A 22,260-nucleotide genomic window follows, 5' to 3' on the forward strand; every position below is an offset into this window, starting at 1 on the left:
AAAACCTCTGACTATTCATTCCTGTCTATGCCTCTCCTAACTTTGTAGACCTCTATCAAGTCAGGTCTTGACTGCTATCCACACTGTTCACAATTGCTTTAACTCTCAATTCCATTCTGGAATCTTCCCATCCAGTTATAACATCAACTGGGATTTCCCAGAATTCTTGTGTTTCTGTTGTGTGTAGAGAGGGCTATGATGTGAAGAGTAAATGGAAGTAGAAGTTGTTGCTTAGCAATTGGAGATCCTTTTAAGGTTAGAAAAGCTTTTAAATCTTAATTAAAGTTGGATTTATTACAATTGGAGACAGCTCACCAGTGAAGTGAGCATCTCTCAACTGTGCCAAAAGAACAAAGAAAATTACAGCACAGGAATAGGCCCTTTGGCCCTTCAAGCCTGCGCCGACCATGCTGCCCGACTTAACTAAAACCTCCTATGCTTCCGGGGACCATATCCCTCTATTCCCATCCAATTCATGTACTTGTCAAGACAGTCCTTAAAAGTACCTAGGTGTATGTGTACATAGATCCCTGAAAGTTGGGAATCAAGTAGATAAGGTTGTTAAGAAGGCATATGGTGTCTTGGCGTTTATTGGTAGGGGGATTGAATTTAGGAGTCGCAGCGTCATGATGCAACTGTACAAAACTCTGGTGCGGCCGCACTTGGAGTATTGTGTGCAGTTCTGGTCCCCACATTACAGGAAGGATGTAGAGGCTTTGGAGAGGGTGCAGAGGAGGTTTACCAGGATGTTGCCTGGTATGGAGGGGAGATCCTATGAGGAGAGACTGAGAGATTTGGGGTTGTTTTTGCTGGAAAGAAGGCGGCTAAGAGGGGACCTTATTGAAACATATAAGATGATTAGAGGTTTAAACAGGGTGGATAGTGATAGTCTTTTTCCTAGGATGGAGAAAGCTAGCACGAGGGGGCACGGCTTTAAATTAAGGGGGGGTAGTTATAGGACTGATGTCAGGGGTAGGTTCTTTACCCAGAGGGTGGTGAGGGACTGGAATGCCCTGCCAGCTGCAGTTGTAAATGCGCCTAGTTTGGGGGCGTTTAAGAGATCTGTGGATAGGTTTATGGACGAAATGGGATTGGTTTAGATTAGTGGGTTAGTGTTTTTTTTAAAAAGCTGGTCGGCGCAACATCGTGGGCCGAAGGGCCTGTTCTGCGCTGTAATGTTCTATGTTCTATGTATCCGCTTTCACTACCTCCCCTGGCAACGCGTTCCAGGCACCCACTACTGTCTGTGTAAAAAATCTGTCTCGTACATCTTCTTTAAACCTTGCACCTCGCATCTTAAACCTCTGCCCCCTAGTAATTGATTCTTCCACCCTAGCAAAAAGCTTCTGACTATCCACTCTGTCCATGCCTCTCGTAATCTTGTAAACTTCTATCTGGTACCTCCCCCCCACCCTTAGTGTCAGGGGGATTAGAAGGGTAAGTATATGGGGTTATAGGGATAGAACATGGTGGGATTGTTGTCAGTGCAGGCTTGATGGGCCAAATGGCCTCCTGCACTAAAGATTCTATGATTCTAAAACAAAAGTTCAACACCACAAAGTCGAGTCCTCATGTGATACTGGAATTGAATCAACTCAGTCTTGTAAGTTCTGGCAGTCCTTTTTACACACCCAGAATGGTTAGAAGTCAGGACAGCTTTCCAGAACTCCAGGTAGACTCTAGTCAAACCACCAACAGCAGATTTTCTATTCCAGGAAGGCAAGAAGCCTTGCTTTCAACTAACCCACAGAATTCCAAAACCAGGGAGAGAGTCTTTTCAGTTTGCTATGCCTACTAAAACTCAAACCTGCAGCTCAGAACTGAAAATAGAGGAGTTCCTGTCACTGACCTGCCTACAGTTTTTCTCTTAACAATGAGCCATAAAAAACCGCACAGAAAAATAAACACCCCCCCTCCTCCCATCACCATTTAAGCAACAATAAAAGAACATCTGCAGACAAGATGGTGCCATAATAAAAAATAACTGAAGCCAAAAAGGCCTACTTACAATTGTAGAAAACATGATGCAGGAAAAAATCTCTTAAGGATACACTAATATCACACCTCCAGTCTACTGTCTTCCCTTCCTAAAACATAGAACATTACAGCGCAGTACAGGCCCTTCGGCCCTCGATGTTGCGCCAACCAGTGGAACCAATCTAATGACCCTCTAACTTAAACTATTCCAATGTTATCCATACGCAAGGATATTTTGGCCTTGGAGGGAGTGCAGAGGAGGTTTACTAGGCTGATTCCGGAGTTGAGGGGGTTGAACTATGAGGAGAGGCTGAATAAACTAGGCTTGTACTCGTTAGAGTTTAGAAGAATGAGGGGAGATCTCATTGAGACGTATCAGATGTTGAATGGGATGGATAGGATAGAGGTGGAGAGGCTCTTCCCGCTTAGAAAGGACAGTAGGACAAGAGGGCACAGCCTCAGGATAAAGGGGGGGCGGTTTAGAACGGAGTTGAGGAGGAACTTCTTCACTCAAAGGGTGGTGAATCTCTGGAATTCTCTGCCCGTTGAAGTGGTGGAGGCTGCCTCCACCTATTTTTAAGACGCGGGTCAATAGGTTTTTGATAGGCAAGGGGATTAAGGGTTATGGGGAGAGGGCGGGAATGTGGAACTGAGCCACGACAGATCAGCCATGATCTTATTGAATGGCAGGGCAGGCTCGAGGGGCTAGATGGCCTACTCCTGCACCTATTTCTTATGTTCTTATGTTCATACGCCTATCCACTGACCATTTGAACGCCTTTAAAGTTGGCGAGTCCACAACTGCTGCAGGCAGGGCATTCCACGACCTTACTACCCTCTGAGTAAAGAACCTACCTCTGACATCCGTCCTATAATTATCACCCCTTAATTTAAAGCTATGTCCCCTCGTGTTAGCCATCTCCATCCGAAGTAAAAGGCTCTCACTGTCCACCCTATCCAATCCTTTGATCATCTTGTATGCCTCAATTAGGTCACCTCTTAACCTTCTTCTTTCTAACAAAAATAACCTTAAGTCCCTCAGCCTTTCCTCATAAGACCTTCCCACCATACCAGGCAACATCCTGGTAAACCTCCTCTGCACCCTTTCCAATGCTTCCACATCTTATAATGCGGCGACCAGAACTGTACGCAATACTCCAAGTGCGGCCGCACCAGAGTTTTGTACAGTTTTAACATGACCTCACGGCTCCGAAATTCAATCCCTCTACCAATAAAAGCTCACACACCGTACGCCTTCTTAACAACCTTATCAACCTGGGTGCCAACTTTCAGGGAGCTATGCACATGTACCCCGAGATGTCTCTGCTCGTCAACACTACTAAGAGTCCTTCCATTAGCCCTATATTCTGTACTCCTGTTACTCTTACCAAAGTGAATCACCTCACACTTTTCCATATTAAACTCCATTTGCCACCTCTCAGCCCAGCTCTGCAGCTTATCTATGTCCCTCTGCAAACTGTAACATCCATCCTCGCTGTCTACAACTCCTCCAACTTTGGTGTCATCAGCAAATTTACTAATCCATCCTTCTACACCCTCATCTAGGTCATTTATAAAAATGACAAACAGCAGTGGCCCCAAAACAGATCCTTGAGGTACACCACTTGTAACTGAACTCCAGGTTGAATATTTCCCATCAACCACCACCCTCTGTCTTCTATCAGCTAGCCATTCCTGATCCAAACTGCTAAATCACCCTCAGTCCCATGCATCAGTATTTTCTGCAATAGCCTACCATGGGGAACCTTATCAAACGCTTTGCTAAAATCCATATACGCCACGTCATCTGCCTTACCCTTATCCACCTCTTTGGTCACCTTTTCAAAAAACTCGATAAGGTTTGTAAGGCACGACCTACCCTTCACAAAACCGTGTTGACTATCCCTAATCAATTTATTTCCCTCTAGATGATTATAAATCCTATCCCTTATAATTCTTTCCAAAACTTTGCCCACAGCAGAAGTAAGGCTCACTGGTCTATAATTCCCAGGATGGTCTCTACTCCCCTTCTTGAACAAGAAGACAACATTTGCTATCCTCCAGTCTTCCGGCACTATACCTGAAGCCAGTGACGACATGAAGATCAAAGCCAAAGGCTCTGCAATCTCCTCCCTAGCCTCCCAGAGAATCCTAGGGTAAATCCCATCTGGCCCAGGGGACTTCTCTGTTTTCACACTCTCAAGAATTGCCAACACCACCTCCTTATGTACCTCAATCCCGTCTAGTCTACTACCTGGTATCGCAGTATTCTCCTTGACTACACTGACTTTTTCCTGCGTGAATACTGATGAAAAATACTCATTCAGTGCATCTCCTATCTCTTCAGGCTCCACGCACAACTTCCCACTGCTGTCTGACTGGCCCTAATCTTGCCCTAACCAATCTTTTATTCTTGACATACCTGTAGAAAGCTTTAGGATTTTCCTTGATCCTATCCGCCAAAGTCTTCTCATGTCCTCTTATAGCTCTTCTTAACACTCTCTTTAGCTCCTTCATGGCTAATTTATAACTCTCCTGTGCCCTAACTGAGCCTTCACGTCTCATCTTTACATAAGCCTCCTACTTCCTCTTCACCAGAGATTCAACTTCCTTAGTACACCACGGTTCCCTCGCTCGACCGCTTCCTCCCTGCCTGACAGGTACATATTGATCAAGGACTCGCAGTAGCTGCTCCTTGAATAAGCTCCACATTTCAGATGTTCCCAGCCCCTGCAATTTCCTACTCCAACCTCCGTATCCTAAATCTCGCCTAATCGCCTCATAATTACCTTTCCTCCAGCTATAATTTCTGCCCTTCGGTATATGCCTATCCCTTTCCATCACTAAGGTAAACGTAACCGAATTGTGGTCACTATCACCAAAGTGCTCACCTACCTTCAAGTCTAACACCTGGTCTGGCTCATTACCCAGTACCACATCCAATGTAGCTTCACCTCTTGTTGGCCTATCTACATGCTGTGTCAGGAAACCTTCCTGCACACATTGGACAAAAACTGACCCCTCTAACATGCTTGAACTATAGCTTTTCCAATCGATATTTGTAAAGTTAAAGTCCCCCATAACAACTACCCTGTTACTTTTGCACCTATCCAGGATCATCTTTGCAATCCTTTCCTCTACATCTCTGGAACTTTTTGGAGGCCTATAAAAAATTCCCAGCAGGGTGACCTCTCCTTTCTTGTTCCTAATCTCAGCCCATACTATCTCAATAGACAGATCCACATCAAACGTCCTTTCTGTCACCATAACACAGTCCTTGACTAACAATGCCATGCCTCCCCCTCTTCTACCACCTTCTCTGCTCTGACTGAAACATCTGAACCCTGGAACCTGCAACAACCATTCCTGTCCCTGCTGTATCCATGTGTCTGAAATGGCCACAACATCGAAGTCCCAGGCACAAATCCAGGCTGCAAGTTCATCTACCTAATTGCATATGCTCCTCGCATTAAAGTATACACACTTCAACCCACCCTCCTGCCTGCCCATACCCTGCTGCGACCTAGAAACCTTATCCATGACCTCCTTATTCTCATCCTCCTGTACATCAGAGCTACAATTCAGGTTCCCATCCCCCCGTCTGAATCAGTTTAAACCCCCCCGAATAGCATTGGCAAATTTTCCCCCCAAGATATTAGGACCCCTCTGGTTCAGGTGCAGACCATCCCTTTTGTAGAGGTCCTACCTACCCCAAAATGAGCCCCAATTGCCCAAGTATCTGAAACTCTCCCTCCTGCACCATCCCTTTAGCCACGAGTTCAAATGTCCTCTTTCTATTCTTCTCCATGCTATCCCGCAGCACAAGTAAAAACCAGAGATAACAACTCTGTTTGTTTTAGCCCTAAGCTTCCACCCTAACTCCCTGAATTTCTGCCCTACATCCCCGTCCCTTTCTCTACTTATGTCATGAGTAGGATCAGATTGGTTAAATTCAGATCTGGAAAATAGAGATCGATCATTGGCTGGTGATGCAGAAGATATTGTAGCTCTAGGTTAAGGAGTAGGTTGGATAGGCTGGGATTATTTTCCTTGAAACAAAGGCTGAGGGGTGACTTGATAGAAGTGTACAAAATTATAAAGGGAAGAGATAGAGTGGACAGAGTAAAATTGTTTCTGTTGGTGGAGAATTTTAGAACCGGGGCATAGATTCAAAGTAAGTGGCAGTAGTTGTAGAGGGGATATGAGGAAAACTTTTTTATGGAAAGGGTCGTGGGTGTTTGGAATTCGCTGCCTAAGTTAGTGGTAGAGGCAGAGACCCTAAAGTGGAAGCCTGATCAATGCCAGCAAGATCTGCATAAGAAGGAGAGACAAAGAAACATCAGGAGCAGAAACCAGGCACCAATTGTTACAGAAGAAGCAGCAAGACCCCAGGCAGAATTCCCTTGTTTTCAGACTAAGTTCTTTCACAAATGGTAGGTGCTGGCGCTGGCAGCATCTGTTCAGTGGGAGTTATCCACTCGATGGATATGAATTTATGCAACTTATGCATTTTAACAAAACATGCCAGCTAGCCTGGCTTTTCAGAGACTGGGGTGCAGTTTTTTAAAGCCACCCCAATCTCCATTGTCAGAGACAGGTCCCCCTTTCAAGCTTCATTAGACAACTGCACAATGTATTGAGTGATGCCTTTGCCAGTACAAAGTGTCATTTACAATTTGTTTGGGGTGCCACAAAGATTGTCTCAGACAACAGTCATCAGTACATGGGCAAGCCATTTCAAAACTTATGTGAAATGGGTTATTAATAACATTATATCATGATATTCGTGATCAAACGGAGTGAATAGTCTACAAGTCCACAGTTAAGGCAGCATAGTGGTTAGAACTGCTGCTTCACAGCGCCAGGGACCCTGGTTCAATTCTCAGGTAACTGTGTGGAGTTTGCATGTTCTCCAAGTTTCTGCATGGATTTTCTCCAGACGCTCCAGTTTCCTCCCACAGTCCAAATTTGTGCTGGATTGGCCATGTTAAATTGTCTTTAGTGTTAGGGGGACTAGCAAGGTGAATACATGGGGTTATGGGGTTAGGGCTTGAGCAGGATTGCTGATGGTGCAGGCTAGATGGGCTGAATGGCCCCCTTAACCACTGTCCCACCATGTCGCCAAAGATAATACATTTAAGATGGAAGGGGAGATAAGAATATTGAACTCACTGGTCAGACAGGATCAAATTACATGGCCGAGCAGGCTCGAAAGGATTAGCGGGGTAAATATGTGGGGTTACGGGGATAGAGCTACGGTGGGATTGTTATCAGTGCAGTTTCAATTGGCTGAATGGCCTACTCCTGCTTCTAGTTTCTATGTTTCAAATGCAATAAGATCTGGACGATGTCCAAGATTGTGCTGACAAGTGGCAAGTAACATTTGCGCCACACAAATGCCAGGTAATGACTATAACCAATAAGAAACTCTAACCACTGCCCCTTGACATTCAGTGGTGTTATTACTTACTTTGAGTCTATGCCCCCGGTTCTAAAATTCTCCACCAAGAGAAACAATTTTATTCTGTCCACTCTATCTCTTCTCTTTATAATTTTGCACACCTCTATCAAGTCACCTCTCAACTATAAGGATTCAATGACTGGATGAATTCCTTAAACCTTAAATGCTTGGAAACAAAATAGGAGCTCCACATCACAAAGCTAAATCTAAGGGCAACACTACTAAGTGAATCATAAAATCCCTACAGTGCAGAAGGAGGCCATTCAGCCTATTGAAACTGCACTGATAACAATCCCACCTTAGCTCTATCCCCATAACGCCACATATTTACCCCACTAATCCCTCTCACCTATGCATCCCGGGTCACTAAGGGGCAATTTAGCATGGCCAATGCATCTTTACCTTCACCAACTGAACATATGGTCTGTTTCCAAACCATCACCAGTTTAAGTTTCTAGCTGTACAAGATGAGTCATTAGACAGACAAGTGAGAATGAAAGATATTGCTTACCGACGTGGAGGTAAAGAATTGCTAAATTTGAACATACGACAAAAGTTTTAGGTTCTGCATCCAACAGTGGGAATCTACTTTACAGCTGAAATAGCTAAAATTTGTCAAGAGCTGAGATCAAACTAGAAGGTGACACCAAATGGTGTGATGTTACGCAGAAACGTGTCAGTAAGGAGATATCCAATTTGGCAATACCCAACCTTGCAAAGAGAACATGTTCAAAAATAATATCTGAACATTTGTGTGCATAAGCCATTTAAGGACCACTACTTAATGCCTAGTTTCAGGACTAAGCCTGCAGTTCCTTGTGTCTGTTCTGCCATTCAATTAGATAATGGCCAGTACCAATCGACAGAGTGGACACAGCAGTTGCTCCTTTCGTTGGTCCCTCAACATTACATCAGTGGCCTTTGTATGTAATACTATCCTGATTAGCAGATTAAATCAGTGCTTCCATCTGAAACGGGCAGCTGTTTCAGCTACAGAAGGCTCTAAGTAAAATGTAGTGGCAGGAATTATTCCCAATAGTGAAGGTAATTAAAATCAACCCTTTATATTTTGAAATTAATTGAGAACATTAAGTGTTATTCATGTGAATGAAATAAATAAAGATGGATGGGCTATGACCTTAATAACCAGTTGCTCTCCCAGCCAGGTGAGGTGGATGTGATGTTAAGATCCCAAGCTCCTGCACTGACAACTCAGCAGTTTCAAAAAGTGATTAAACAACATTTCTACACAAACCTCTACAAGAGACTAAACAAGCAACACACTGAAATATTTTCACTACTGGACCCAGCAGAAGGTGAGTTTTCATGGACTGTGTACAGTTCTGTCTGTCAAGTTTCACTAGAGAAAGCAGTAATTTATCTCTTCCTGCTGCTGCACCATTTCCTCTGTATCCCTTTGGATCTAACCTTGCCCTCTCTCCTCGTTGTCAATTACATAATGCCTGTCGATGACATCATCTGATAACAGTATTTGACTTTGCATGTGCTGACAGCTCCCATCCCTATCTCTTCTCTACTGCTGTGGTATTATTGAACATCAAATTCTCCAATCTATTCAACACTTTAATGTCAGATTTGATCCTGCAAGAGGCTTCCAACCACATTTGCACTAAAATTGTCTATTTCCTTTCTTTTATTCATTCACGGGACGTGGGCGTCACTGGCTGGCCAGCATTTAGTGCCCATCCCTGGTTGCCTTTTGAGAACAGTTGAGGGCTCCAAGTCTGTGCCATTCATGATGCCCTAACTAAACTAAAAAGAATCCTTCTGCTGTTAGTCAGTCCATATCCCTCAATTTCATGTACCCATCCAGAATCCTTTCAAATGTTCCTAATACGCTTGTTTCCATCACCTCCTCTGGCAGCATGTTCCAGTACCCAACACTGTGGAAAAACTGCTCCCGCACATCTCCCTTAAACTTTTCCCTCTCAACTTGAACCTGTGGCCTCTTGTAATTGACACTCCCATCCTTGGAAGAAGTCTCTGTCTATCCACCTGCCTATGCTTTTCATAATTTTGAAGGTCAGCACAGTGGTTGACTCTGCTTCCTCACAGCGCCAGGGACCCGAGTTCGAATCCCAACTTCGGTCACTGTCTGTGTGGAGTTCTCCCCATCTCTGCATGGGTTTCCTTCGGATGCTCTGGTTTCCTCCCACAGTCTGAAAGACGTGCTGGTTAGATGCATTGACTGAAACAGGCACCAGAGTGTGGCAGCTAGGGGAATTTCACAGTAACTTCATTGCAGTGTGCAGTTTTGGTCGCCGCACTTGTGCAAGGATATTTTGGCCTTGGAGGGAGTGCAGAGGAGGTTCACTAGGCTGATACCGGAGGTGAGGGGTTTGGACTATGAAGAGAGACTAAATATACTGGGTCTGTACTCGTTGGAGTTTAGATGGGTGAGGGGGGATCTTATAGAGATGTATAAGATAGTGAAAGGGATGGATAGGGTAGAGGTAGAGAGATTTTTCGCGCTTAGAAAGGATAGCAGGACTAGAGGGCACAGCCTCAAGATAAGGGGGTTGCAGTTTAGATCGGAGTTAAGGAGGAACTTCTTCACTCGAAGGGTGGTGAATCTCTGGAATTCTCTGCCCGTTGAAGTGGTGGAGGCTACCTCGCTAAATATATTTAAGTCACGGGTAGATAGGTTTTTGACAGACAAGGGAATTAAGGGTTATGGGGAGAAAGTGGGAAAGTGGAACTGATCCACTTCAGATCAGCCATGATCTTATTGAATGGCGGAGCAGGCTCGAAGGGCTAGATGGCCTACTCCTGCTCCTATTTCTTATGTTTTTATGCAGTGTTAATGTAAGCATTACTTGTGACTAATAAATAAATCGGTCTCCCCTCAGCTCAGTCTTTCCAGTGAAAACAATCTTCTCGTAGCCAATGATCTTGAGACCAGGCAACATTCTGGTGAACCTTCTTTGCACTCTCTCCAAAGTTTCCACGTCCTTCCAGAGCTGCATACAATACTCCAAATATGGCCAAACCAAGTTTCTATGTAGCTGCAACATGATGTCCCAACTCTTGTACTCAATTCCCCGGCTGATGAAGGCAAGCATGCTATATGCTTCTTAATTACCTTTGCCACCTGTGTTGCCACTACTAGGGAACTGTGGACCTGCACACCCAGATCCGTCCGTATGTTAATGTTCCTAAGGTTCTGCCATTTACAGTATAATTCAAACCTAAATTTGATCCCCCAAAATGCATTACCTCGCATTTGTCTAGGTTAAACTCCATCTGCCATTTCTGTGCCCAAGTCTCCAATGTATCCATATCTGTTGTATCTTCTGATAATCCCCAGCAGCTCCACCAATTTTCGTGTCATCTGCAAACTTACTAATCAGACCATCCACATTTTTCTCCAGATCATTTACACATACTACAAATAACAGAGGTCCCAACACTGATCCCTGCAGAAAACCACTCACTACAGATCTCCATTCAGAAAAAACACTCTTCCGTCGCTACTCTCTGTCTTCTATAACCAAGCCAGTACTGTATCCATCTAGCCAGCCTACCCTGAATCCCATGTGATTTTAGTTTTTGTACTACTGTAGTTGATGTTGTCTACTTGAACTTTAACAAGGCCTTTGACAAGGTACTGATTGGCATAACGTTAAGTCTCACAGGATCCAGAGTGACGTAGCCAACTGGATACAAAATTGGCTTGATGATAGAAGACAGAGGGTAGCTGTAGAGAGTTGTTGACAAACTGGAGGCCTCCGACCAGCGGTGTACTTCAGGGATCAGTGCTGGGTCCACTGTTATTTGTCATTTAGTGTAATGATTTGGATGACAATTTAGGACAGATGGTTAGTAAGTTTACAGCTAACACCAAGGTTGATGGCATAATGGACAGTGAAGAAGGAGTAGGCTATCTAGCCCCTCGAGCCTGCCCCGCCATTCAATAAGATCATGGCTGATCTGAAGTGGATCAGTTCCACTTACCTGCTTGCTCCCCATAACCCTTAATTCCCTGATCAATCAGAAATCTATCTACCCGCGACTTAAACATATTCAACAAGGTAGCCTCCACCACTTCAATGGGCAGAGAATTCCAGAGATTCACCACCCTCTGAGAGAAGAAGTTCCTCCTCAACTCTGTTCTAAACTGATCCCCCCCTTATTTTGAGGCTGTGCCCTCTAGTTCTGGTTTCCTTTCTAAGTGGAAAGAATCTCTCTACCTCCTACACTACGTAGCCCCTTCATTATCTTACATGTCTCTATAAGATCACCCCTCAGCCTTCTAAACTCTAACGAGTACAGGCCCCATCAACTCAATCTCTCCTCATAGGCTAACCCCCTCATCTCCGTTATCAACCTGGTGAACCTTCTCTGTACTCCCTCCAAGGCCAATATATCCTTTCGCAAATAAGGGGACCAAAATTGCGCACAGTACTCTAGTTACGGCCTCACCAGTACCCTGTACACTTGCAGCAAGACGTCCTTGCTTTTATATTCTATCCCCCTCGCGATAAAGGCCAACATTCCATTCGCCTTCTTGATTACCTGCTGCACCTACAGACTGAGTTTTTGCGATTCATGCACAAGGACCCCCAGGTCCCTTTGCACAGTAGCATGTTGTAATTTTTCACCATTTAAATAATATTCCATTTTATTATTATTTCTTCCAAAGTGGATAACCTCATATTTGCCAACATTATACTCCGTCTGCCAGATCCTCGCCTACTCACTCAGCCTATCCAAATCTCTCTGCGGACTTTCCACGTCCTCCACACAATTCGCTTTCCCACCCATCTTCGTGTCATCAGCAAACTTTGTTACCCTGCACTCAGTCCCCTCCTCCAGATCGTCTTATGTATATGGTAAACAGTTGAGGCCCCAGCACCGATCCCTGTAGCATGCCACAGAAAAGTACCCATTTATTCCAACTCTCTGCTTCCTGTTAGATAGCCAATCCTCAATCCACGCTAACACTTTACCCCCAAACCCGTGTACCCTAACCTTCTGTAGCAACCTTTTGTGAGGTACCTTATCGAACGCCTTCTGGAAATCTAAAAACACCATATCCACCAGTTCCCCTCTGTCAACCGCACTAGTCACATCTTCATAAAAATCCAGTAAATTCGTCAAACACGACTTTCCCTTCGTGAATCCATGCTGCATCTGCTTGATCGAACCATTCTTTTCCAGGCATCCTGTTATTTCTTCTTTAATGATGGATTCCAGCATTTTCCCAACTACGGACGTTAAGCTAAATGGCCTGCAGTTACCCACTTTTTGTCTACTTCCTTTTTTAAACAGTGGTGTAACATTAGCTGTTTTCCAATCAGCCAGCACTTCTCCAGAGTCCAGCAAATTTTGATAATTAACTACTACCGCATCTACTATTACTTCTGCCATTTCTCTCAGTACCCTGGGGTGCATTTCCTCCGGGCCCGGGGACTTATCTACCTTCAGTTCCATTAGTCTACCAAGCACTACCTCTTTAGTAACAGTAATTGTATTAAGGACCTCAACTCCTACCAACCCTCGATCGTTAATATGCGGTAAGCTATTTGTGTCCTCCACCGTGAAGACTGACACAAAAAACTTATTTAAAATCTCAGCCATTTCCTTGTTTCCCACTATTAAATCCCCCCTCTCGCCCTCCAAGGGCCCAACATTCACTCTAGCCACTCTCTTCCTTTTTATATATTTGTAAAAACTTTTACTATCATTTTTTATATTTTGAGCTAGTTTAGTCTCATAATCTATCTTTCCTTTCTTTATCACTTTCTTAGTCATTCTTTGTTGTTTTTTAAAGCTTTCCCAATCTTCTAATTCCCCACTATTTTTGGCCACTCTGTACGCATCAGTTTTTAATTTAATACTCCTTTATTTTCTTCGATATCCATGGCTGGTTATCCCTTTTCTTACAGTCCTTCTTTATCACTGGAATATATTTTTGCTGAGCACTGAGAAAAATCTCCTTAAAAATCCTCCACTGTTCCTCAGCTGTCCTACCAACCAATCTGCACCCCAAATCTACATTAGCCAATTCCACCCTCATCCTATCATACTCCCCTCTGCTCAAGCAGAGGACACTGGTTTGGGACCCTACTTTCTCACCCTCCATCTGCATCAGAAATTCAACCATATTGTGATCATTCATCCCAAGAGATCCCTCACAAGAAGATCCTTAATTCTACCTGTCTCGTTACATAGTACCAGATCTAAAATAACTCGCTCCCTCGTAGGTTCTGTAACATACTGTTCAAGGAAACTATCCCGACAGCTTTCTAAGAACTCTTCTTCAAGTCCACCGCGTCCGACTTGAGTCAACCAATCAATATGCAGGTTAAAATCCCCCATGATTATTGCCGTTCTGTTTTTGCATGCATCCATTATTTGCTTGTTTATAGTCCTCCCCACCTCAAAGTTATTATTTGGGGGCCTATAGACCACACCCACCAGTGACTTTCTCCCCTTACTATTCCTTATCTCCACCCACAACAATTCCATGTTTTGCTCTTTGGAGCCTATATCGTCTCTCACTACCGCCCTGATATTATCCTTTATTAACAGAGCTACCCCACCTCCTTTTTCTTCTTGTCCGTCCTTCCTAAATGTCTGATACCCCTGGATATTCAGTTCCCAGTCCCGGTCACCCTGCAACCACATTTCTGTAATGGCCGCTAGATCATACCCATTTGTGCTGATTTGTGCCATCAACTCATTCACTTTGTTTCAAATGCTTCGTGCATTCAGGTGAAGTGTCTTTATGCCAGCCTTTATCTGGACCCGATTTGTTGAAACACCACTAACCCCTCCCAAGCCCTCTACTCCTTTAACTAGTTGAATGTCCTCAACATTAACCTGCACTCGTACCCCCTTCTTTACCTTTGATTTTGTAATTCCCCATACCCCTGCACCCACCCCACACAAAGAGATCTAGGGGTACAGGTTCATAGCTCCTTGAAAGTGGAGTCACAGGTGGACAGGATAGTGCAGAAGGCATTCGGCATGCTTGGTTTCATTGGTCAGAACATTGAATACAAGAGTTGGGACATTTTGTTAAAGTTGTTCAAGACATTAGTAAGCAGCACTTGGAATACCGTGTGCAGTTTTGGTCACCATATTATAGAAAGGATATTATTAAACTAGAAGAGTGCAGAAAAGATTTACTAGGATGCTACCAGGAGTTGATGGTTTGAATTATAAGAAGAGGCTGGATGGACTGGGGTTCGTTTCTCTGGAGCATAAGCGGCTGGAGGGTGATCTTATAGAGGTCTATAAAATAATGAGGGGCATAGGTCAGCTAGATAGTTAATATCTTTTCCCAAAGGTAGGGGAGTCTAAAACTAGAGGGCATAGATTTAAGGTGATAGGGAAGAGATACAAAAGTGTCCAGAGGGGCAATTTTTTCATATAGAGGATGGTGAATGTCTGGAATGAGCTGTCAGAGTAGTAATAGAGGCGGGTACAATTTTGTCTTAAAGAGCATTTAGACAGTTACGTGGGTAAGATTGATGTAGAGGGATATGGGCCAAACACAGGCAATTGGGACTAACTTAGTGGTCAAAAAAAGGTGGCACAGACACATGGGGCTCAAGAATCTGTTTCTGTGCTGTAAACCTCTATGACTCTACATTCACCTGTCAAAGGTAGATAGGAAGGAAAGTAAACATACTTCAAATCTCTGGAAACAAAATTTTTCCACAGCTCTGGCAGATCAAAGAATTGTGCACCTGCTATTCGTATCAGGTGAAGTAACTGCATGGTATTATAAAGTAGCAATTTTGGGGCCGCCAAGACACGGAATGACACTTTATAACTGCCCTGAATTTGTCAGGAAGGCCTTTCTCACGGAATTTTTTTTTGCAGTAGGATTTCCACAACCATGGACTCATCTCTTCGGAAAACAATTAATTAATCAAATCCACCCAAAAGAGAGGCGGCAGGCCAGGTAATAACAGTGAAACATTGTACATACTTAACATTAGATCAAAGGCATCTGCTTCTGAAAGGTAATATAGTTCAGGGAGCTCCTCCATCACTAGTGAAGCTACTCCGCGGGGAAACTGCTGGATTTACACTTCCAGTTAAGGAGATTCCAAAACCGCTCAGTACGGGTCACCTAAGAAGTGGGCGAAGAAGGATGTTGTTTTTGTTTGCTCTGTATGGATGATGATAAATACTTGAGAGCTACATCCATAGCAGATGATTATTTGCTGAGCAAGCCAAATAAGAACACAAGAACGTAAGAAATAGGAGCAGGAGTAGGCCTTCGAGCCTGCTCTGCCATTCAATAAGATCATGTCTGATCTGAAGTGGATCAGTTCCACTTTCCTGCTTTCTCCCCATAACCCTTAATTCCCTTGCCTACCAAAAACCTATCTACCCGTGTCTTAAATATATTTAGCGAGGTACCTCCACCACTTCAACGGGCAGAGAATTCCAGAGATTCACCACCCTTTGAGTGAAGAAGTTCATCCTCAACTCCGTTCTAAACTGCCCACCCATTATTTTGAGGCTGTGCCCTCTAGTCCTGTTGTCCTTTCTGAGCAGGAAGAATCTCTCCACCTCTACCCTATCCATCCCCTTCATTATCTTATACGTCGCTATAAGATCCCCCCTCATCCTTCTAAACTCCAATGAGTCCAGACCCAGTCTATTTCGTCTCTCTTCATAGTCCAACCCCCTCATCTCCGGTATCAGCCTAGTGAACCTCCTCTGCACTCCCTCCAAGGCCAATATATCCTTGCGCAAGTGCGGCGACCAAAACTGCATACAGTACTCCAGCTGTGGCCTCACCAGTACCCTGTACAGTTGCAGCAAAACCTCCCTGCTTTTATATTCTATCCCCCTCGCTATGAAGGCCAGCATTCCATTCGCCTTCTTGATCACCTGCTGTACCTGCAGATTGGGTTTTTGCGACTCATGCACAAGGACCCCCAGGTCCCTCTGCACCGTAACATGCTGCAGCTTTTCGCCCTTAAATAGTAATCCGTCCTGTTATTATTTCTGCTGAAGTGGATAACCTCACACTTGCTAACATTGTACTCCATCTGCCAGGTCCTCGCCCACTCGCTCAGCCTATCCAGATCCCTCTGCAGACTTTCCAAACCCTCCACGCAATTTGCTTTCCCACTCATCTTCGTGTCATCAGCAAATTTCAACACCCTACACTCACCCCGCTCTTCCAGATCATCTATATAAATGGTAAATAGCTGAGGCCCCAGCACCAATCCCTGCGGCACTCCACTAGTCACCAACCGCCAATCAGAATAGCACCCATTGATACCAACTCTCTGCTTCCTATTAGACAGCCAATCTTCAATCCACGCTAACACCTTACCCCCAACTCCGTGCACCCTAACCTTCTGTAGCAACCTTTTATGAAGCACCTTATCAAACGCCTTTTGAAAATCGGGAAAAACACCACATCCACCGGTTCCCCTCTGTCTACCGCACTGGTCACATCCTCATAGAAATCCAATAAATTCGTCAAACATGACTTCCCCTTAACGAATCCATGCTGCGTCTGCTCTATCAAACCATTCTTTTCTAGGTGCCTCGCTATTTCTTCTTTGATGACGGATTCAAGCATTTTTCCAACTACAGATGTTAAACTAGCTGGCCTATAATTCCCTGCCTTTTGTCAGCTACCTTTTTTAAACAGCGGCGTAACATTAGCCGTTTTCCAATCTTCCAGCACTTCCCTGGAACCCAGCGAATTTTGGTAAATAATCACTAAGGCATCCACTATCACCTCTGCCATTTCCAGTGGAGTGCCCCAGGGGTCGGTGCTGGGGCCTCAGCTATTTACCATTTATATAGATGATCTGGAGGAGGGAACCGAGTGTATGGTGTCGAAATTTGCTGATGACACCAAGATTGGTGGAACGGCAAATTGCGCGGAGGGTGTGGAGAGTCTGCAGAAGGATCTAGATAGGCTGGGCGAATGGGCCAGGAACTGGCAAATGGAATTGAATGTTGGCAAGTGCGAGGTGGTCCACCTTGGTAGGAATAATGATAGGAAGGATTATTACTTACGTGGAGAAAAACTGCAGCAGGCGACGGTGCAGAGGGACCTCGGGGTCCTTGTGCATGAGTCGCAAAAACCCAGCTTGCAGGTGCAGCAGGTGGTCAGGAAGGCGAATGGGATACTGGCCGTCATAGCGAGGGGGATTGAATATAAAAGTATATAAGGGTTATGGGGAGAGGGCGGGAATGTGGAACTGAGCCACGACAGATCAGCCATGATCTTATTGAATGGCGGGGCAGGCTCGAAGGGCCAGATGGCCTACTCCTGCTCCTATTTCTTATGTTCTTATGCGGCTATATAGGGTATTGGTGAGGCCGCAGCCGGAGTACTGTGTGCAGTTTTGGGCGCCGTACTTACGCAAGGATATTTTGGCCTTGGAGGGAGTGCAGAGAAGGTTTACTAGGCTGATGCCGGAGTTGAGGGGGTTGAGCTATGAGGAGAGGCTGAATAAACTAGGCTTGTACTCGTTAGAGTTTAGAAGAATGAGGGGAGATCTCATTGAGACATATAAGATGATGAATGGGATGGATAGGATAGAGGTGGAGAGACTCTTCCTGCTCAGAAAGGACAGCAGGACTAGGGGGCACAGCCTCAAGATAAAGGGGGGGCGGTTTAGAACGGAGTTGAGGAAGAACTTCTTCACTCAAAGGGTGGTGAATCTCTGGAATTCTCTGCCCGTTGAAGTGGTGGAGGCTACCTCGCTAAATATTTTTAAGACGCGGGTTGATGGGTTTTTGATAAGAGAGGGGATTAAGGGTTATGGGGAGAAGGCGGGAATGTGGAACTGAGCCACGACAGATCAGCCATGATCTTATTGAATGGCGGGGCAGGCTCGAAGGGCTAGATGGCCTACTCCTGCTCCTATTTCTTATGTTCTTCAGAACCCTGGGATGCATTCCATCCGGTCCTGGGGACTTGTCCACCTTCAGTCCCATTAGTCTATCAAGCACTACCTCTCTTGTGACAGTAATCGCATTTAGGCCCTCAACTCCTACCATCCTTCTATCTTTAATATCCGGCAAACATAGAACACTACAGCACAAACAGGCCCTTCGGCCCACGAGTTGCGCCGATCACATCAACACCTACCAATCCATAGACCTATCTATAACCCCCAATCCCATTAAATCCCATATACTCATCCAGAAGTCTTTTAAAAGACCCCAGTGAGTTCGCCTCCACCACCACTGACGGCAGCCGATTCCATTCACTCACCACCCTCTGAGTGAAAAACTTACCCCTAACATCACTTCTGTACTTGCCTCCCCGCACCTTCAATCTGTGTCCTCTCGTAGCGACCATTTCAACCCGGGGAAATAGCCTCTGAGAATCCACCCTATCTATTCCTCTCAACATTTTATAAACTTCTATCAGGTCGCCTCTCAACCTTCGTCTCTCCAGGGAAAAGAGTCCCAGCTCCCTCAACCTAACTTCATAAGGCATGCCTCACAATACAGGCAACATCCTTGTAAATCTCCTCTGTACCCTTTCAATAGCTTCTACGTCCTTCCTATAGTGAGGCGACCAGAACTGCGCACAGTACTCCAAGTGAGGCCTGACAAAGGTCTTATAAAGTTGCAGCATTACCTCCCGATTTCTAAACTCAATCCCTCGATTAATGAAGGCCAGTACACCATACGCCTTCTTGACCACATCCTCCACCTGCGAGGCCGATTTAAGAGTCCTGTGGACCCGGACCCCAAGATCCTTCTGCTCTTCAACACTACTAAGACTCCTGCCCTTGATAGTGTACTCGTTCACCCCGTTGGTTCTGCCAAATTGGACGACTACACATTTATCCATGTTGTAGTCCATGTGCCACTTCTCCGCCCAGTCCTGCATCCTATTTATGTCCTGCTGCAACTTTTGACATCCTTCCAGACCATCCACAACACCACCGACCTTCGTGTCATCAGCGAACTTACTAACCCATCCCTCCACTTCCTCATCTAGGTCATTTATGAAAATGACAAACAGCAAGGGTCCCAGAACAGATCCCTGGGGCACTCCGCTGGTGACTGACCTCCATGCAGAAAAAGACCCATCCACAACCACTCTCTGCCTGCTGCAGGCAAGCCAGTTCTGGATTCACAAGGCCAAAGGCCCTTGGATCCCATGCCCTCTCACCTTCCCAAGAAGTCTTGCATGGGGGACTTTATCAAACGCCTTGCTGAAGTCCATGTACACCACGTCCACTGCACTTCCTTCGTCAATGTGTTCAGTCACATTTTCGAAGAACTCAACTAGGCTCGTAAGGCACGACCTGCCCTTGACATAACCATGCTGACTATTTCTGATCATGTCAAACCTCTCCAAATGCTCATAAATCTTGTCCCTCAGAAGCCTCTCCATCAGCTCACCAACCACTGAGGTCAGACTCACCGGTCGGTAATTTCCCGGGCTATCTCTGTTCCCTTTCTTGAAAATAGGAGCCACATCCGCAGTCCTCCAATCTTCCGGAACCTCTCCCGTCTCCATTGACGACACAAAGATCATCGCCAGGGGCTCTGCAATCACTTCCCTCACCTCCCACAGTATCCTGGGGTACATCCCATCTGGTCCCAGCGACTTATCTATCTTGATAGAATTCAAAAGTTCTAACACATCCTCCTCCTTAATATCCACATACTCAATCTTTTCCATCTGCTGCAAATCTGCAGCAAAATCTCCCAGATCAGTTTCCACTGTGAATACTGAGGCAAAGTACTCATTAAGCACCTCTGCCATTTCTTCTGGTTCCACACAGACCTTTCCCCCTTCACCTTTTATAGGTCCTATCCCTTCTCTTCTCATCCTTTTACCTTTCACATATTTATAGAAGGCTTTGGGATTCTCCTTAATTTTACCCGCCAAGGTCTTCTCATGACCCCTTCTGGCTCTCCTAATTTCCCTTTTAAGGTCCTTTCTACAATCCTTATACTCCTCAAGATCCTTAACATCTCCTAGCTCCCTGAACCTTTTGTACACCTTCCTTTTCCTCCTGACTAGGTTCACCACAGCCTTCGTGCACCACAGTTCCCGCGACCTACCAAAACCCCCTTGTCTCATTGGAACGTTGTCATGCATAGCTCCAGACAAACATTCCTTGAATATCCGCCACCTTCCTTCGGTACTTTTCCCTAAGAACGCCTCCTTCCAGTTTATTTGTCCAAGTAACTTCCTGACTTCTTCGTATTTCCCCTTACTCCAGACAAACACCTTCCTAGACTGCCTGATCCTATTTCGTTCCAATGCAATTGTGAAGGAGATAGAATTATGGTCACCATTCCCAAGATGCTCTCCTACCGAGAGATCCATCACCTGTCCTGGTTCATTCGCCAGCACCAGGTCAAGTACAGCCTCTCCTCTCGTCGGCTTATCCACGTACTGTGTCAGGAAACCTTCCTGAACACACCTAACAAACTCCTCCCTATCCAAACCCCTTACCCTTGGGATATTCCAATCGATGTTTGGGAAATTGAAGTCTCCCATCACGACAACTCTGTTATTACTACATTTCTCTAGAATCTGTTCCCTATCTGCACCTCAACTTCCCTGTCACTATTGGGCGGCCTATAGAATACACCCAGCAAAGTTTTCGACCCTTTGCTGTTCCTAACTTCCACCCACAGAGACTCTGTAGACAGTCCCTCCACGGCATCCTCTTTCTCTGCAGCCATGACACTGTCCCTGATCAACAGTGCCACTCCACCACCTCTTTTGCCTCCCTCCCTGTCCTTCCTGAAGCATCTGAATCCTGGCACCTGAAGTACCCAGTCCTGTCCCTGAGACATCCAAGTCTCCGTAATGGCCACCACATCACATTCCCAAGCAGCAATCCACGCCCTAAACTCATCTACCTTATTCACTACACTCCTGGCGTTAAAATATATACACTTCAGCCCCTCAGTCTGGGCATTTCCCTTCTCCACCCCCTGTCTAACCTCCCTCTCATACTGCCTGCAGTCCTTCCCTACCTGGGAGCTAACCTCCTCGGTCCCAGTCTCCCCATCACAATTCCCTCCCCCCATCCTTTCTAGTTTAAAGTCCCCCCGGTAGCCTTAGCCAGTCTTCCCACCAAGATATTAGTCCCCCTGGGATTTAAGTGCCACCCGTCTTTACTGTACAGGTCACACCTGCCCCTAAAGAGGTCCCAATGATCTAGGAACCAAAATCCCTGCCCTCTGCTCCAGTCCCTCAGCCACGCATTCAGCCTCCACCTCATTCCATTCCTGCCCTCATTCTCCCGTGGCACAGGCAGCAAACCTGAGATTACTACCTTCGCTTTTCTCTTCCTCAGTTGCCTACCCAGTTCCCTATAGTCCCTTTTCACGACTGCCTCCCTCTTCTTGCCTACGTCAGTAGTACCTATATGCACTACAACCTCTGGTTCCTCACCCTCCCCCTTCAGGATGTGTGGGACACGCCCAGAGACATCCCGGATCCCAGCCCCAGGGAGACAAACCACCATCCGCGACTCATGTCTACGTCCACAAAAACGCCTGTCCGCCCCCCTCACTGTGGAGTCCCCTATTAGTACTACCTTTCTGCTCTCTTTTTTAATTTTTTGACGTACTGGCTCAGCTCCAGAGACCTGGCCACCGCTTCCTCCCTCAGATGAGCTATCCCCCCCCAGTAGTACTCAAGCAGGAGTACTTATTTTGAAGGGGGACATCCACCGGCATGCTCTCCATCACCTGAGGTTTCCCCTTCCTAATAGTTACCCCTGTGCCTTCTTCCCATTGCCCTGGTGTGACTGCTTGCTGATAGCTCCTATCAATTATCTCCTCACTCTCTCGAATGAGCCGAAGGTCCTCGAGCTGCA

At 45.6% G+C, this 22,260-nt stretch overlaps 1 protein-coding gene across 1 annotated transcript in view; it reads left to right on the plus strand.

Annotated features, from left to right (window-relative positions):
* LOC145357389 (uncharacterized) overlaps window positions 1-22,260 on the plus strand; it is a 160,690-nt gene that overhangs the window by 63,819 nt on the left and 74,611 nt on the right. Inside the window, exons 10-11 of the mRNA XM_080210708.1 lie at window positions 8,601-8,754; window positions 15,293-15,374. Of these exons, the coding sequence (XP_080066834.1) occupies window positions 8,601-8,754; window positions 15,293-15,374 (236 nt within the window). The remainder of the gene's footprint in view (window positions 1-8,600; window positions 8,755-15,292; window positions 15,375-22,260) is intronic.

This window comes from Carcharhinus amblyrhynchos, chromosome 23 (assembly GCF_965287045.1).
Source record: "Carcharhinus amblyrhynchos chromosome 23, sCarAmb.v2.hapA, whole genome shotgun sequence".
NCBI lineage: Eukaryota > Metazoa > Chordata > Chondrichthyes > Carcharhiniformes > Carcharhinidae > Carcharhinus > Carcharhinus amblyrhynchos.